At 42.0% G+C, this 17,525-nt stretch overlaps 1 protein-coding gene across 2 annotated transcripts; it reads right to left on the bottom strand.

Moving 5' to 3' along the window:
- Positions 1 to 1,163: 1,163 nt before the first annotated feature.
- LOC124401025 (sine oculis-binding protein homolog B-like) lies at positions 1,164 to 16,290 on the bottom strand. Of its 2 annotated transcripts, none has more exons than XR_006928523.1 (7): positions 16,125 to 16,290; positions 13,875 to 14,010; positions 9,968 to 10,153; positions 9,666 to 9,817; positions 7,646 to 7,747; positions 3,029 to 6,884; positions 1,164 to 2,915 (listed from the first exon to the last, which is right to left on the bottom strand). XR_006928523.1 is itself a non-coding variant. In XM_046872921.1 (7 exons), exons 1-6 carry the CDS (start codon positions 16,215 to 16,217, stop codon positions 5,052 to 5,054), a joined length of 2,502 nt encoding a protein of 833 aa, XP_046728877.1. In that variant the 5' UTR covers positions 16,218 to 16,290; the 3' UTR covers positions 1,164 to 2,915; positions 5,045 to 5,051. The 2 variants fall into 2 exon arrangements, 1 of the variants encoding a protein (XP_046728877.1); XM_046872921.1 differs by having other exon boundaries at positions 5,045 to 6,884.
- Positions 16,291 to 17,525: the final 1,235 nt, after the last annotated feature.

Here is a 17,525-nt window from a genome sequence, read left to right on the forward strand (position 1 = left end):
CAAATGACTATGTTAGAAAAATATTTTTGCCGAAAATGTAAGATATTTGAAATACGCATCATTTATGCACATTAATGCATTCATTATGCAGATGCATCATCATTCTTGAGCTTGAACGTTGATTAGTTTTTTTTTTTATTTATAATCGACATTTCTATTTGATATTGAAGCAGAATAAAGAGAAATAGCTTATTTTTTTTTTTTAGGAGCACACACACACAAACACACACAAAGAAAAAACGATCGTTTATTTATCTATTTCTTGAATTACACAAAGTATGGTAACAATTAAAATCTCACACTGCCCTGAAGTGCGCAGCCAAACTTGTAAAATATGGGGCGGGGCTTAGAGGGCGGAGCAGTGAAAGGGGGCGGGGTTGCTTTGTAATGATTATCCGAAGGAAAAAAAAAATGAGTTGAGAACGAAAAAGAATGGGGGAAATCTATTCATGTTGCAGAATCACAAATAAAAGATCACAATCGCAAATCACAAATGACCTGTAGATGGCAGTGTAGTGTGTATTTGAGCACTAATGGCCAAATTAATAGGGAGGAAAAGACCGAGACCAGTCTGGGGTTGATTGATTTATTGATTGATTGATTGATTGATTGATCTGGAGCACGGATCTGTTTCTGTTCAAAAGCATATGCTATTCGGCAACGACAAAAGAGTTTGTAGTGATTTACCCCCTAAAATTTACAAATGTAGTGATTTAACCCTAAAATGTACAAAGGGTCGAAATAACCAGACAGGCTTTAAAAAAAACCCAAAAAAACACTTATTTATATTTTTTGTTGATGTAAATATTTATTTACATTACTATATGTATTAAATAAATAAATAAATATTTATACAAGTATTTATTTTTTTATTTTATACAAATATTAATGTAAATATTCAGATTTCTTTGGTCATAGTATGAGAAACTTTTTTTTTTTTTTTTTAACCCATGAGTGGCTCCTGACCATAAAGCTGAATTCTTGAAGAAAGGAAATGAGAGGATTTTTTTTAACAAAAATAAAATGGAACATGCTTCTCAATTTGCTGGAATTGATGAATGTGGAATAAGGTTGATTCTGACTTTCAGGCAAACGTTATTTCAGTGTTGTCAAAAAGCAACAAAAAAGAAATAAAGGGAAAAAAAGACTAAAAACAGTAGGCATTCAATGTACAAGTAAACATTTTATTCAAATAAAACAAATTCTATACTCAAAACGAATATGGCAGATTAATGAATAGTGGCACATGTTCGTTAATAGAGTGCGGTCTGTAAATGCTTTTTTTTTTTGGCTCTGATTTGAAATCAATAAAAACAGTGATTATGATTTCAGCTTTCCATTTCTGACAGGGATCCATCACCTATCCAGCACCTACTTCATGCTTCAGTTGTAAATAATCTCAAATTAAAACATATCAATACATATTCACTATATAAACAAAAGTTTGTAGACACCTGAGTATAAGCTTTTTGAACATCCCATATCACATTTAAACCACTCTTTTGAGAAGATGTCTACATTTAAGATTCCACAAAGGTGTTAATAAAGTAAGATACTGATGTACTTGAAGGAACAGGGTGCATTTGGCATCTCAATTCATCCCAAAGTTGTTTTAATTGAAAAATATTCCAAAAAACTAAAGGTCTTCCACTCCAGATCCTCACAAAGCTGGTTTTATGCACAGGGGGAATTGTTATTCTGGAGCAGGTTTGGATTATGTTAGAACATCCAAAGACATCCTACTTTATGGGAACAGTTTGGGGAAGATGCACAAATGGCTGGAAAAATCAGGTGTCCCAATACTTTTATCCATATAGTGTTCACGTAGGTACAGATGTGGACGTGTGTTGGTACTCCTTTGAAAAGAAATATAAATAATTGGATTATGTTTCAAACAAATACTTGTAAATTTGCTAAAATGCAAATAGGACCAGCCACAATGCTTCCAGGAGAGTGTTGTTTGTCCAGATGAGAGGAAATTTGAGTGGCACATCAGCTATATGCTCAAAGACATGATAAATCGCTGAAAAAAAAACACTTTAAGCAGTTAAAGTGTTTTTTTTTCAGCGATTTATCATGTCTTTGAGCATATAGCTGATGTGAAACATCTCAAGACTACCAAACCATTTTAGGGGCGAAACCTACTCAGAAAGCTCCATCTCAGGTGCAGTTCCCGGGTCCTCCACCAGATAACGACCCACAACACGGAAAGAACACAACAGCGGACTGTTCTGATGTGGCCTTCTACAGGAGGCTTCTCCAGGTTGAGGTTCTCCAGACAGGTTGAGAAATCTCACCGAAAGCTTGTTTGCGATGATCAAGGTTGTGTAACGAAAGGTTAAAAGTGCCATCGTTTGTGTCCTTTCTTTTCATTTGATTATTTCAAATGGTGTTGAATACAAATCAAGTCAAATTGTATTAACTATGGAATAAACGTCAATCATTCTGGCATTTAAAGCCACTTGACAGAAAAATGTGGGTTCTACTTTTTCCACAAAGGAAGTACCAACAAATGTGTGTGTATGTATGTGAAGGCAGGTTTAATCTAATAAACATTACAGATTGGCAAATATTAACAAATGTTGACAGTAAGCCAAAAAAAAAAAAAACCCAGAACTCATTTAGCCTGAAGTGTCTGTACAGAAAACACACACCACCGATCTTTACGTCTGTATAAACCACCAGTGGAGGAGAAATGGTTGTCAGCAATCCTGTGCTGAGAAGATCCTAAGCCCTAGGTATGATTATATCCAATAGTCAGGATGAACATCTGGGCCCATTTATCAGTCACTGAGCTTTTCGTTCAACTCGTCTCTGTTTCCCTGCTCATTTCCAGCACCAAGGGAAAGGTGTGCAATCTGTATCTGACTTCAGATACACAAGAAAAAAAAAAGGAAGTTCACTCCACGAGTGATCTGAAACAGTGCAAAGGAAATGAAAGAGAAAGAAATTAGTGTTATTGTGAATATCTTAGTTGGCAAGTCAGTTTCTATAGACATACAATATTTCGACAAAAGTGTGTGGATACCTGACTATTAGATAAGTGCTTTTTTCCAGATTTATCCCTGTATCCTGATATAATAACCTCCACTCTTTTGAGAAGATGCTGCTCTAGAGTGTGGCTGTGGAGATTTGCGCTCATTCAGCCACAAGGGTGTTATTAAAGTCAGACGGATGTAGAGAGGGAAGTCCAGGGGTGCCTTCCAATTCGTTCCAAAGGTGTTCAGTAGGGTTTATAGCTCTATAGCGGGCCACTCAGAATCTTCCATGTTAACCCATGACATCCTAAACATGTGTGTCTCTGACTTTGTGGTAACAGTTTGGAGATGGAACAAATATAGCAGGGAAAGTTGCTTGTCCCAATGCTTTTTTTGTCCATATCATCTGACAAGATCATTTCTTAGACAAATATGATGCAAGTACAACAATTGAATGAGGAAACATTTGAATTTGAATGGAAATTCCCATAATTAGAGTGTGATACGACCGAATGACAATTCTGATTACGTTTAAATACGCATGGTTCCTCTGGTTTCGATCGCAAGCTCACTGGACTGCAAAGCAGAAACATTCCGATATGGCAACAGGGGGAAAAATAATACGCCACTATCAATTCCAGTTGACATTATTCCCAGTATATTTGTCAGGTCTACTGCAGAGGTTATTAAAGTATAAAGTAACTGCTTTGGAAGCATATGCTCAAAGAATGGGTTTTTGAAGGGTAGTGTTGCAAACACGCAGGCTTTGGGTTTCGCAAAGAAACACGATAACAGCGCCACACTAATGACCGAGGAATGGAATACAATCGCGGGCATAATTCGTAAAATATATCACGCAGATATACTGTACGTATGTTCATCTGGAGATCCTGCAAAAGCTGAATCTCTTGTATCTAGGTTTCCTGAGGACCAACAGGCACAATCCTAGAATTGTGGGGACCGCCTGTCTTGTTTTGGTCCCCACAAAGGGCTAAATCCATGTACACACACTATCCCTATTTCTGCAGTAACCTGAGAGCACAGACAAAGCCCTCCAACAGAAACATCTGGAGCTATACATACACCTCAAACACACACACACACACACACACACACACACACACACACACACACACACTTTATTAGACTAGCTTGTGTCAGGGATTTTCAGTTGTGTCTTGCGTTTCAGTTTTTTCCTTCTACTGCTGAAACCTTAGAGCTATAAAAAGGACTGTTTAACTGTTCTGAGTCATTATGTGGGACATGCACTTGGACTGTGTAGTTTTATTTGGTGTATGTGTTTGTGTGTGCGTGTGTGCGTGTGTGTGTGTGAGAGAGAGAGAAAGAGAGAGAAAACAAGAAGGTATGACTAACGGAGAAATTAAATATAAATAATGAAATCACCATAAACACTTCTACAAACTCAAGTTCACAGATACTTTCCCACATTTATGACTTGAAACAGCACATTCCACCTTTAGCCCCCATTTGCTGTTCTAATAACCTCCACTCTTCTGAGAAGATGTCCCACTCGATTTGTGCTCATTCAGCTATAAGGGTGGTAATAAAGTACTGATATAAGTAAAGTGAGGAGGGAGGGTGCAGTTGGGGTGTGTTCCAATTCATCCCAAAGATGTTTAATAGCAGGAGATCTTTCTGTCCAAACCATATCTTCATGGAGGTAGGTTTGTGCGAAGGTGCAGTGATAAGCTGGAACAGGTTTGGGTTCAAGTAAAGGGAAAATTTCATCCTGCCACAACCAACTGTGTAGCTACAAGTTTGGGGTAACAGTTTGGGAAAGAACCACATATGGCTGGAATAGTCAGGTGTCCAAATACTCTTGTCTATATCTTGCTGTAATGGCCTGCGATTCTCTAATGCCTCGTTCCCAGACCCACAATCAGTCACTGTGGTTGGTATAAACATGATTTACATGCCAGTAAACAAATATTTGCTCTCTTTACCCTATATTAGTAGACCCGGCTATAGATCTTCCACCGCTTGCTTGAATCGGAATGTGTGTATATAGTGTGTGCATTTGTGCAACTGTATGCTTGTGTGAATACCTGCGCATCATTTGTTCTGGTCTCTGATCCTTAGGCATCTCCTCTTCAAAGCCGGCTTTAATTCAGTAAGTGCGCCACTTTGCTCGAAAGCAGGAACATGCGCTTGCAAGCTCTTGTCCCAACTATGAGTGACCACTTGAGCAAGTGTGTGTGCAGCTGTCAGGGTGATCGTGTGTGTATTCTTTTCACGTAATTTCGGCGGGATGGATCGCGCGTACGCGTGCTCGTCGGCTGCGAGAGCGTCATTGTCGGCGGCTCCACCCTTGCCCTCTTCTGATTGGTCGGTTTGGGAGTCTGTTTGCTCTGCTGGAAGGGGACAGTTTGCGCCAGGTTCCCGTTCTCCCGAGACATTCTCTTTCACATCCTCGGATTCGGGGAGCGGAGATGAATGTTGGCCAGAGCTTGTTCTTTGATCTGGGTCAGTCTGAACTGTGGGAGGGCATGTTGCAGAGTAAGCGGAGTGAATGGAGTTAGAAGTGGCAACTGCGCTGTTCAATATTATAGATGCTGTGGGAGTGACGACGGATGTTGTGTTGAGTGCTTTCTGTAGAATGATTGAAGCCCGTGTGTTTGACGAGTCTGCCGGGGAAGATACACTTTCAGGGGCTGAATGTGTGAACGTGTGCTTTAAAGTGCCTGTGTAAGATTTAGCGGACATTTGTTGTGCTATTGGATTGTTTTCATCACTCTTACTGGCCCAAACTTTCTCGGGCTCAAACTCGGTGTGCTTACTGTGGTCGAACTCTGTTTCACGTTCCTGCTTCACTTTGCATGCCACTCTTTGTATCACATGTCGCTCCCTAACTTCTTGTCTCTGGTTGTCTGGCAGGGGAGGAGTAGGACTGGCCTGTGGACGAGCAGGTGAGATTTGGAAAGGGTGCAATGAGAAAGCAGCAGAGTATGGGTCTGGAGAGGAAATCTGCTCCGTCTTTACTTTGTGCTCCGCTAAGACTACACTGGTAGTATCCTGAACTTTAGACATCTGTGCTCTTGGTAAATCTTCAGGAGTGACTGAAAATGCATCTCTTCCTGTCCTCTCCTTCTCCTTGTGGTTACGAATAACCCTGGCATGTCCAAAAGCCTCTGAGTTCACTGGTATCGGTATAGGAATTGGCACAGGAACAGGGAGAGGGACTACAATCGGATATGGCACCAAGACAGTCGGTTGTGGACATGGCAGACCCAGTGTTGGCATGATTGAAGGAATTGGGTGAGGGTAGGTGGAAGCACAGTGCATCATCGAACCCGGATATGGGTGTAAAAGCGGTGGGGGAATCGGCCGAACCATGGGTGTGTGTACCTGCGGAGATGTGTGTGAGGGTCTGTGATGTGGACTGGATCCTGGGTTTCTGGGCCGTGCATGAATAGCTGCCTGGTTAAAGGATGGCGGCTTCTGTATCACCCATGGTTGCTCTACAACAACATGAGGTGGAGGAGTAGATGGCACCGGAGTCCCAGTCCGGAGCTGAGACGAAGCAGAGCTTTCTCTTTCCTTCTGCTGAGCCAAGACAGATGCTCTAACAGAATATACTGATGAAGATGAAGATGACACAGGCGTGGAAACTTTGGGCGACACTATTTCTTTGCTGTCTCCTTCCATAGAAGGGTTGTTCCATGATTCAGGTGTCAGCAGAGTCTCGTTCTCTCCAGCTGGACGATTCTCGTTTTCTGGATGGCTCGGACTAGAGCCAGATGTTGTAAGTGCAGCTCGGGCCTCACGGTAAAAAATGTCCATTTTGTACTGGTTAAGGCACTTGGTGCTGCAGAACTGCAGTCTGTCATCACCTGCACCTAAGTCAAGGTACTTGGTGTGACGCACGTGTTTGCACCAATCGCAGACCTAAAGAGTTCAGAAGAGAAATGTTAATACTGCTTCAAAATACTTTATTTTTCATTGCAAAAAAAGGTGGAATGCAGAGATGTTTGTGAGGGTCTCTGCTGTGGGCTGGAGCCTGGGATTCAGGACTGTGCATGAATGTTGGGGGCTTTTGGATCACCCATGGTTGTTTTACAACATTAGGCGAACAAGTAAATGGCATCTGAGTTCCATTCTGGAGCTGAGAAGAACCAGAACTCCCTTTTTCATTTTGCTGAGCCAAAAAAAAAAGTGCTCTAAATGAAGAGGATGATGAAAAGCGTGGGTGGGAATGCCTGTGCTCCCAGAAAGCTTAGTCTTTCTTGAGTTAAACGCTTCAAAAACCCTGCAAAATCAACTTTAAACAGGAAGGAATCTTTTAAAAAGAAACAATTTCAGACTTGACCCTGTTGTGACTTTGACCCAGTTTGGATCAATTCCAATATGTATTCAGTTCATCTGTAGTTTAGAGTCATTGATTTACAATGCTAAATCCTGAACAGATGGCTGTATGGTAAACCTCAAAAACCACAAACGCCTTCACCACTCCAACACATTTTTACTGATTATTGACCTCAGGTATGCTAATTCTGCCCAAAATAATAGCGACTACAGATTAGCTGCCTAGAATAGCGCATTTTGCAATCTCTATGATGCTTGCTCATAATTGGTAAAAATTCATGCCTTGTTTCAAGTCTGGTGCTGTGAAAAAAATTTATGACCCACAATGCTTTACGAGCACTTACTCGTGTGTTGTTCATCTTAAGCATGATCTGAGGTGGCGTTTCCTCTGTTTGGCCAGGAGGCGGAGGAGAAGACTGATCGCGGTGCCGATTTTCATTTTGAGCCTTAAAAGAAAGGGTAAAACATCAACTCACAAGCTACATTTACATAATTATGTGAGCACAGGGCTGGAGAATTTTCATATTCTGGGTCAGTGGGAAGATGTGTGTGGATGTGTGACTACCCACTGTGTGTTACTGCGAGTGTGTGTATAGTGACTGCTCCAGATTGCAGTAAGCCGATCCTGTGTTGACTGTACCCGGTGCTCTCCCCCGTCTCGCTGGTGTATGGAGTGTGAAACCTGATGCTGTTGCGGTAAAGTATGTGCTGCAAGAGGACACCACTCTCCCCATGGCAGCCCTTACTCCTTCCTCTCAAACAGGCTCTGACTTGATTTTCCATCTCCTTCTTTCTTTCTCTTTTCTTTCTTTCTCTCTCTCTCTCTCTCTCTCTCTCTCTCTCTCTCTCTCTCTCTCTCTATATATATATATATATATATATATATATATATATATATATATATATATATATATATATATATTTTTTTTTTTTTTCTTTCGGACTTAAATTTTTTTTTTACAGCTTGCTTTGTTGTGGAAATATATCTTATAGCATAAACAGGTTAGAGGTGATTTAAAAAATAAATAAATAAATAAATAAAACTTATTAGGCATTTGTTCAGTTTATACAGAAGAAAGCAGACCTGGATTAAAGTGTGTAAATCGGATGTGTATGTGTGTTGGTGAGGTTGGGATCAGCCCATTCCAAACGACTGTGACACTCTGGCGACCCCTTATTAAAAACTCATCAAAGGTGACCTTATATTCAGAAGAGGATTAAGGAGCTCCCCTTGACATGGAGCATGCTTGTGCTGGATGACCGTGGTGGTCATTGAGTAGTCCTGGCAGTCGCATCCACGAGTGTTAAACAGCTGTTAACAGCACTGAACACTGTCAGTCAGCAGAGGCAGAATGCACATAATATTTATTCACTTGTAGAAAAAAGTATTGGGACACCTGACTTTTCCAGCCATATGTGGTTCTTCCACAAACTGTTACACTGTTACACAAAGTTGACGTAGGACAACTTTGGATGGAGTAAAATTATATTTTCCATTCATTGAACTAGGACACCCAAACCGGTTCCAGCATTAAATGCCCCTGTACACCAAGCCAGCTCCATGGAAATATGCTTTCCATGATTCGGAGTGGAAGTTCTTGAGTTCGCCTATGATAGAGCTACAAATCCTATTGAACAACTTTTAGATGAAATGAAACTCTGACTGCACCAAAAGCCTCACCCTATATATATCTGTGCCTGTCTTTACTAATACCCTTCTTATCTCCACTTTAAATCTACATGAACTTCTCATAAGAGTAGGGGTTATTATAACAGTAATTGGGGACTCAGTGTGGAATGGGGACTCAATGTGGAATTTGCTCAGGTGTCTACAAATTTTGTCTATATCATCTATTTGAGGCTCATGTCAAATGCATGGGCATTTCCCAACCTCTCGAACACACAAGCCATTCACACATGTACATACCACAAATGATATGGATGGTCATTTTCTATGGTGTCATGCGGGGTAGGACACAACATAAATCCTTCAAACCTCCCTATTTTACATTTACATCATTTGGTAGATGCTTTTATCCAGAGTGACTTACAACGGAGCATTTACAGGGTTAAGGGCCTTGCTCAGGGGCCCAGCAATAGCAGCTTATTGGTTGTGCTGGGATTTAAACTCAAGGACCTTCTAATCAAAAGCCCAACATCTTAACCACTGAGCTACCCTAAAATCAAGTCTATATACTAAACCAAGAACAGAACCTGTTTTTTGGTCTAGGAGTATTCAGTGGTTTCAACATAAACGATGAAGCCTTACTGATAAATCTCAGCTCCAATATTATATCAGGTTGCTACTGATACTGTTTCGAAATGCCTGGGCTGATTAAAAGCCTCCGCAGAACAGACACTGACCTTGTTGCGTTTAAAGTAGGCTCGCCGGCACATGGCAAAACACTTCTCGCTGCAGAAGCTCTTGAGCTCTGAGCCCATGATCAGAGAGTAGCGTTTAAGTCCCTCCTTCTGACACCACACGCACACAATCTGAACATTCTGCTGCTCATCCACTGCAAAAGACATATAGGCAGACAGACAGACAGACAGACAGACAGACAGACAGACAGACGGACAAAGTTAAATTACAAATCCATACCTGTGGCGCTATATATATTTTCATTTACATTTGTGGGACATTTAGTCACAACACTTGACCACACCTGCAGATGGTTTGATGAGTGGCACCACGACGTGTGTGCTGTGCAATTCCTTCATGTGAGGAGAGAACGAGGACGACGAAGGAGAAAGGGGAAAGCCTGTAGATTCTTTCACCCCGTCTTTTGCCGGGACGGAGGAGCCAGAGTCCAGTTTGCTCCCGATTCCTCCAGGCTTTGGATCAGAATTCTCTAGAGGGGAAAATAAACAATTGTGAACTGACAACCTAGCTAGTGAAATTACCTAGCAAGCTTAATTGTGTTTTTACACAGAGAATTCGATCTTACTCAATGCTGGGAAAGGATATGATTTCATCAGTATCTAAGAATCCTGAAGAAAAAAAAGCAACGGCAGTGGTTTTGTTTTAGCTAGGTTTTCTAGCAAATATACTGGTAAGGCTATATTATCCCTATGTGTTCGGTGGCCTGGGAAGAGGGTTGGGTTCCAGGGTCCATTCCTGAGTTTCTGGTTTCTGGATCCACTGCAACTGTGACCATTGTCAAGTGTTGAAGATGAACGCATGAATGAGATGTTTTAGTTTTGAATTAAACTCCTTTTCATAAATGGGCAATGTTAAAAACGTCATTTAAGTATCCTAAACTTTAAAATCTGAAATGAAAGCTGCATTAAATGCAAAAACTCTTTTAACCAGTAAAAATATCTTGAATTGAGCCAAATTTATTTAATATAGTTTCTGCTATAAGGCTACAGTTAACCAAATATAAGATAAATCTACTTGTTGATTAAAAATAAGTCCAAAAGAACAAAACTCTCCATGTTCTCTGGATGGCAAGGATGGTATAAACCTCCCAAACAATGGTATACACTTTCCCATGGATGGTATACTCATCCCCAAGGATTCTACACACCCCACAAACTATGGTATACACTTCCCCAAGGATGGTATACACTTCCCCAAGGATGGTATACATTCCCCCAAGGAGGTCATACACTTCTCTAAGGATGGTTTACATTCCCCGAGGATGGTATACACTCTCTAAAATACGGTATACATCCCCAAGGATGGAATACAATCCGCTAAGGATAGTATAAACTCCCTTAAAGATGGTATACACTTCCTAAGGATGGTGTACACCCCACCAAGGATGAGATACACCCCCCTGAAGGATGGGATACCGGCTCCCACAGCTAGTATGCTCTCAATCAAGAATAAGACACCATTGATCAAGGATTGTCCACCCCCTCTTAAAGATGGTATAACCTACATTATATAAACAAAACTATTGCTTTCTAGTTCCGTTAGATTGTGTTCTTCTTCAAACTGTTACCACAAAGTTGGAGGCACCCAATTATATAGGTCATCTCTTGCTGCAGTAACATGAAACTTTCTCTTCAATGCATCTAAGAGACCCAAACCTGTTCCAATGCCCCTGTGCACAAAGCCAGCCCCATGAACATGGGTTGGAGTGGAAGATCTTGAGTGGCCTGCTATACACCTCTGCACCCCAGGCCTCTCCAACTCACCTACATCAGACCACAATTTAGTAATGTCCTTGTGGCTGAATGATCTCCACAAGCACACTCAAAAACCTAGTGGAACATCTTCCCAGAAGAGTGGAGGTTGTTATTACTGCAAACAGGGGTTTAAATTTGGAATTGGATATAAAATGGTATAAAAAGCACATCAGATGTGCACAAACTTTCGTCCAAGTAGGGTATCTCAAGGATGGTATGCACTTTCCTTACACTTGGGGTTGGTAGGGAAGAGGGACAAATGCCCAGAAGATTTAGAATGCAGTGAAGAGTTTTTCTATAGCTACAGTCATACCCAGGCATACAATGGATGAAGGAAGTTTTAAATACAGTTTACTATAGTATTATATTTACTTATTTAGGCTATTCAGAACTTTTCCCCTTCATGTATAAATATTCCCCTTTTCCCCTTCATGTATCTCTCACAAAGAAAGCCCAGCAGCGTCTCTACTTCCTGAGAAAGCTGAGGAAAGCTCATCTCCCTCCCCCATCCTGACCATGGTCTACAGAGGGACCATTAAGAGCATCTTGAGCAGCTGCATCACTGCCTGGTTTGGGAACTGCACCGTCTTCGATCGTAAGACCCTACATACAGAGGATAGTGAGGACAACTGACATCACCGGACAGCATTGTGGACAACCCCACACACCCGTCACACACTCTTCATCAGGTAAGCGGTTCCTAAGCATTCGGGCCGTCACATCCAGACTATGCAACAGTTTCTTCCCTCAAGCTATTAGGCTTCTCAACACAGAACTGAACTGAAACTCTCTCACACACACACACACACACACACACACACACACACACACACACACACACACACACCTGTGTGACTGATCGGTACAACCCAGACTTAACACACACTCGTACTCACTTCACACATCAGTGTGTTCAGTACCACTCACATTACATCACTTCATTACTACAAACTGTTTACATGCTGTTTTTTTGCACTTTTTTTTTTTGGATTGCTGCTATTGCTCTTTTGCACAACATTTTGTTCACATTTTTTTGTTACTTACAATGTTCACGTTACGTCTTTTACACACTGCAGTGTGCAGTATACTACAGGTTTACTGGCGGTGCTATTTTGTATTTGGCATTTTGTGTACAGTAAAACCCCGTTGTACGAGCATAATTCGTTCTTGAAAATTACTCGTAGGTCCATTTGCTCGTGCGTTCGAACTGATTTTCCCCATAGGAATGAATGTAAAAGTGATTTAATCCGTTCCGAAACCTCATTCGATCGCTTATTTCTGCACTTAAAAAGTATTTGTAGCCTATTTTAACAAACAAATACACTGCAAATTACCGTAATGTGAACATAATTTAACACTTACTCATGTGGTAGTGGTTGATTGCGAGTGTGAAACACACCACGCTCGTAACCTTCTTGGTTTCAATGGTAATTATATTTACTTTCATTTTCACAGCACCATCACCGATTTTTTTGGGAGACATTTTTCCAAGATTTTTAGTGAAATAAAAATATAACGCTAAAAAAAGTTACGTTTTTGCTGCACTGAACAGCGAGAGTGACCGAGTGATACGTCATCAACTAAGTGACTGATGCTACCCTCGGCCGAAAATGGGGAACCGACAGCGTGGGTTTGCTCGTGCCTTCGAAATTTGCTCGTGAAACAGGGTAAAATTTTGCGAGTAAGGTCGCTCGTATCTCCGTTTGCTCGTACTATTAGTCGCTCGTACAACAGGGTTTTACTGTATTTGTCTTACACTGTCTCGTGTTGTCTTGCACTGTCTTGTGTTGTCTTGCACTGTCCTGTATTGTCTTACACTGTCTTGTGTTGTCTTGCACTGTCCTGTATTGTCCTACACTGTCTTGTGTTGTCTTGCACTGTCTTGTGTTGTCTTGCACTGTCCTGTATTGTCCTACTGTATTGTCTTGCACTGTCTTGTATTGTCTTGCACTGTCTTGTGTTGTCTTTGCACTGTTTGCACTAGGTTGCACACGATGCACTTTATGTGGTGAGGACACTAGTCCTTAGCCCTGTGTTTTCTCTGATTGTTGTTGTATGTAGCACCAGGGTTCAGGAGGAACGTTGTCTCATTTCACTATGTAATTCGTCAGCTATATATGGTTGAAATGACAATAAAAAGCTTATTGACTTCACTTGTGATGGAGAACCTATTGTATCCTGCACCAGTACAGTATTTAGGACAGCTAAATATCACTTGTGCATACACAGTAATACAACTGGTGGCCCAGAATTCATTAAGGGCCCCTAAAACTGAAAGCAAGAGCCAAGTCCTACTGACATGAAATGATCTAAAAGTTTGGGAGTCAGTGGGAACATTCTTGTATAACATAAACCTCATTTCAAAGCCCGAGTCAGTGTGTAATGTATCTGTATACTTATAGGTTTGTGTGTGTGTGAGTGTGTGTGAGCTCTTACCTTTAAGCACAGACACTTGGTGCCGTCTGGCTCTGCCATTGTGGCTCCTGATGTCGACGGCCTCAGAGTCCTGCAGGTCAACTTTATCATATCCGTACCATCCCAGCAATTCATTCATTGTGCTCTCTGCGAAGCTCTGTCACACACACACACACACACATACACACAATTGGTAATTGGTGATCTCTGACCATAGTATGGAGATTTAGTGAAATCTATACGCTATCCCATGCTCCATTTGTGGGCCACAAAATTTGACTGAAAAATGATGCAGCCGCAAGGAAAAAAAAAAAACCCGACGTTCTGAATCAGTCTTTGTTATTTTATTCTAAATGGTCTGACATAAAATCTGGCCAAACACTCCAGAGACCTCTCGCTCCCTCACTCGTTTTCTCTGTTTAAGATTACAGAGGTGGGTAATTTGATTCATAGTTAGGTGAAATCCGAGGAGGACACAGAACACCACAGCTGAGTTTGTGGGCTTCCCAGAAATCCCCCACCTTCTTCGCCTCATGTCCCCCCACTCCTCCGGTTCCCCGTTCTCTCTCTCCTTCTCATCTTCTCCATTTTCCCTGAAGGATCTGCCCCCACAACACCCCACGTCTTCCTTCCTTTACACTCCTCTGGTTGCTTTTAAAGCTCTCCCTTCACTCATCTCTCTCCGAGCGCTCGCAACCAAAACAAACAGTCGCCGGAGAACACTGGTTCACTCTCTGCTTGCTCTCTTTCTTCTCTCTCGCTCTCTGTGTTACCTGACTCTTCAGCCCTTCTCGGGTTTCACTCTTTCTCTCAAAAACAGCCAGGATGCATGAGAACAGGGGGAGATTCTCGAACGAATGGCATATCCGTTACGTCCACTACTCCGTCATTCGAGCCGCAAACAGGCCTGCCCATAAAACTGCAACTGTATGTTTGTGTGTGTGGTGGTGGTGGTGGGGTGGGGGTGGGGCTTAGAACCTGGGCATGAATCGTATATTTATATATATCGTTTTTTTTTTTCTTTTCTGAGACGGATAAATTGAGTTGGACTGGGTGTGCAGGCTGACTGTTATGCAGCTTGATTACATAAAAAAAAACGCCCCATTTTTTTTCCCTCTTCGATCACACCAAAATCTGTGCATATTGTTTTACTGTTTTCTCATTAGTAGGAGGTTGGTCTCCCCCCCCTCCTTCAACCCCTGCAGTTGAGTCTTCTGTGCAACTCAGACAAACATCTGCTTATTGAGAATGAGAAAGAGAAAGACTGGCCGAGCTTCATCCCAAAATCCAAAGCAGTTGTGGCCAAAGGCAACAAAACCCACCATGACCCCCGCTTGTGCCCCGGCAGCGCTTACATCAGGATCGTGTACGGTTTCGCATGTTTGGATTAAAATTAGTTAAGTCGCAACCCTACACCCGCCGGCTCCATGGATATCATGTGCGGTGATCCAAAATCGCTCGCACAAAGAGACTTGTGCCCGGTTTCCTCCCACACGGACATGAAAACCGCTCATGTCTCTCACGCAGAAAGCTCTCAATGTACAATCCGGTGCGGCCATGGAAAAGTCAACACAATGGTCCTTTGGAAAGCTGAAGGCATACGCCGTTCTTACATCTGTGTCCGACTTGACGAGAGCAATGTAACGTGTAGAAAGAGGAAAGGGGATAGTTGTGGAAATGGTTTCCATGTCTGATCATCCCCAGATTGAAAATACATAATAGAGTGTTTGAACTGACACCTATATACTATACACACATTAAACACCAAATCCCGACAGCCTACAAATGACCTTATAGTATTTACTTGTATCCAGATCGTATCACAGGTGTTTGTTGTTTTCTTCTTCATCGCCTGAATGCACTTTATGTACAGTAAAGAATGACCTCAAGACTTCAACAGGTTACACAGTAAAATCCCTGATGTGAAATCAGACACCTATTAGTGTTAAAGTAACTCTTTATTTGAGAGTCGTGGTAAACTAGCCGAACACGCATATACACTCTATTCTCAACTCTCTGTCCGCTGGCGCACATCTGGCAAACTGCTGCGCATCATTCCACTTGCGTTCCAGACAGACTACAGAATCATTAACCCCTCTCTAATGCCAGGACCTGAAGATCCTAAACGATACACCTCACCACAAACCCGACATTGTTGGAGAAATCAATCATCTTTAGAGAAATCAGCACCAATCCAGGACGCGCGCGTCAAGAAGGCGACCCCGACGGGCGCTCCCGAATCACCTAAACGTGAACCCCCCCCCCTCTTACCTTCATCTCCTGGCTGACCTCGCGCTTGACGGGATGAGCGGGCTTCCTGCTGCGCTTGCTTTCCGGTGGTCTTCCTTTCTCCATCTTTGGCATCGTTTTGTGAGGGCGAGAAGGACGCGGCGCCGCGCGAGCGTTCACGGTGTGGGAGCCAGAGGCTGTGCGCGCTCACGCAGCCCCGGAACGCGCAACACGGAAAAATGCGCGCACGCGAAGCGGAAGGCGGGGTTTTATGTTATGTAACCCAACACCTGGAACCCATTCAGCTCCTGCACCCTTCCTCTGACTCTCCAAGTTCTGCAGATGAAGTTCAATTCCTGAAGCCAAGGGCCCGAGTGACTCTACGCTCAAAATAATCCTCATCTGCTCTTATTTACGCAGCAGAAACAGACACTGGGCGGCCAAAAGTATACGGACACCCATGTGTGGTTCTTCTCCAAACTGTTGGCATGAAGAACCACAGAACTGTAAAGAAGGCTTGTGTAGAGGTTGGATTGAAAGAGTTTCTCTGACCTCATCCCTACTGACCACCTATGGAATGAACACACTCAACCCCTAGATCTCCTCAACATCTGTGTCTGATCTAATGCTCATTAATTTCCCAGCCATGCCCCCAAATAAAGCTTCAACAACCATATGTTTATAATGACAATATATAATGACAAGTGTCCACATACTTTTGTCCACTACATCAGAATGCAAAGTTGGTTTCTGGTGTTTGAAACAATCCACAGACTGAGCAGCATGATTCCAGAACAACAGATCGAATATCGGACCCCCTCGATATCTTTGAGATTGAGATCAGATTGCGGTTATACTATACAGCCAAAAATTTGTGAACACCTGGGCATAAGATTTGTTTGTGATTTTTGAACCTCCTCCACATTCAGTCCTCAATTTGCTCTTATAGTAACCTTCACGTCTCTGGGAAGATTTTGTATTGTGCTTTTGGAGATTCGGGCTCATTCATGTACAAAGCTGTTAGTAAAATCAGGGTTCATCAGTGATGTAGGTGAAGTGAAGAGGCCTGGGGTGCAGTCAACATTCCAATTCATCCCGAAGGTTTTTGATAGGGTTAATATAACAATAACAATAACAATAACAATATCTTCATGGAGATATCTTTATGCTGGAGCAGGTTTGGGTCTCCTAGTTCAAATGATATCCTATACAATTGTGCGTTTCCATACACGTTCATAAACGTGTAGCTCAAATGGAGATTTGCTGCCATCTAGTGGTTATTCTGAATAGACACGGATTTGTTTAAAGGCATAGAGGTATTTCTTTAAAAATTTAGAAAAAAATCTAATAAAATAAATAAAAGACATTTATTACATTCGGACATTTATTTAATCAGCATGACAAACTGTGCTCAAATAATGAAACATTTCACCATTTTTTCAC

Source organism: Silurus meridionalis, chromosome 18 (genome assembly GCF_014805685.1).
Source record: "Silurus meridionalis isolate SWU-2019-XX chromosome 18, ASM1480568v1, whole genome shotgun sequence".
NCBI classification, from domain to species: domain Eukaryota; kingdom Metazoa; phylum Chordata; class Actinopteri; order Siluriformes; family Siluridae; genus Silurus; species Silurus meridionalis.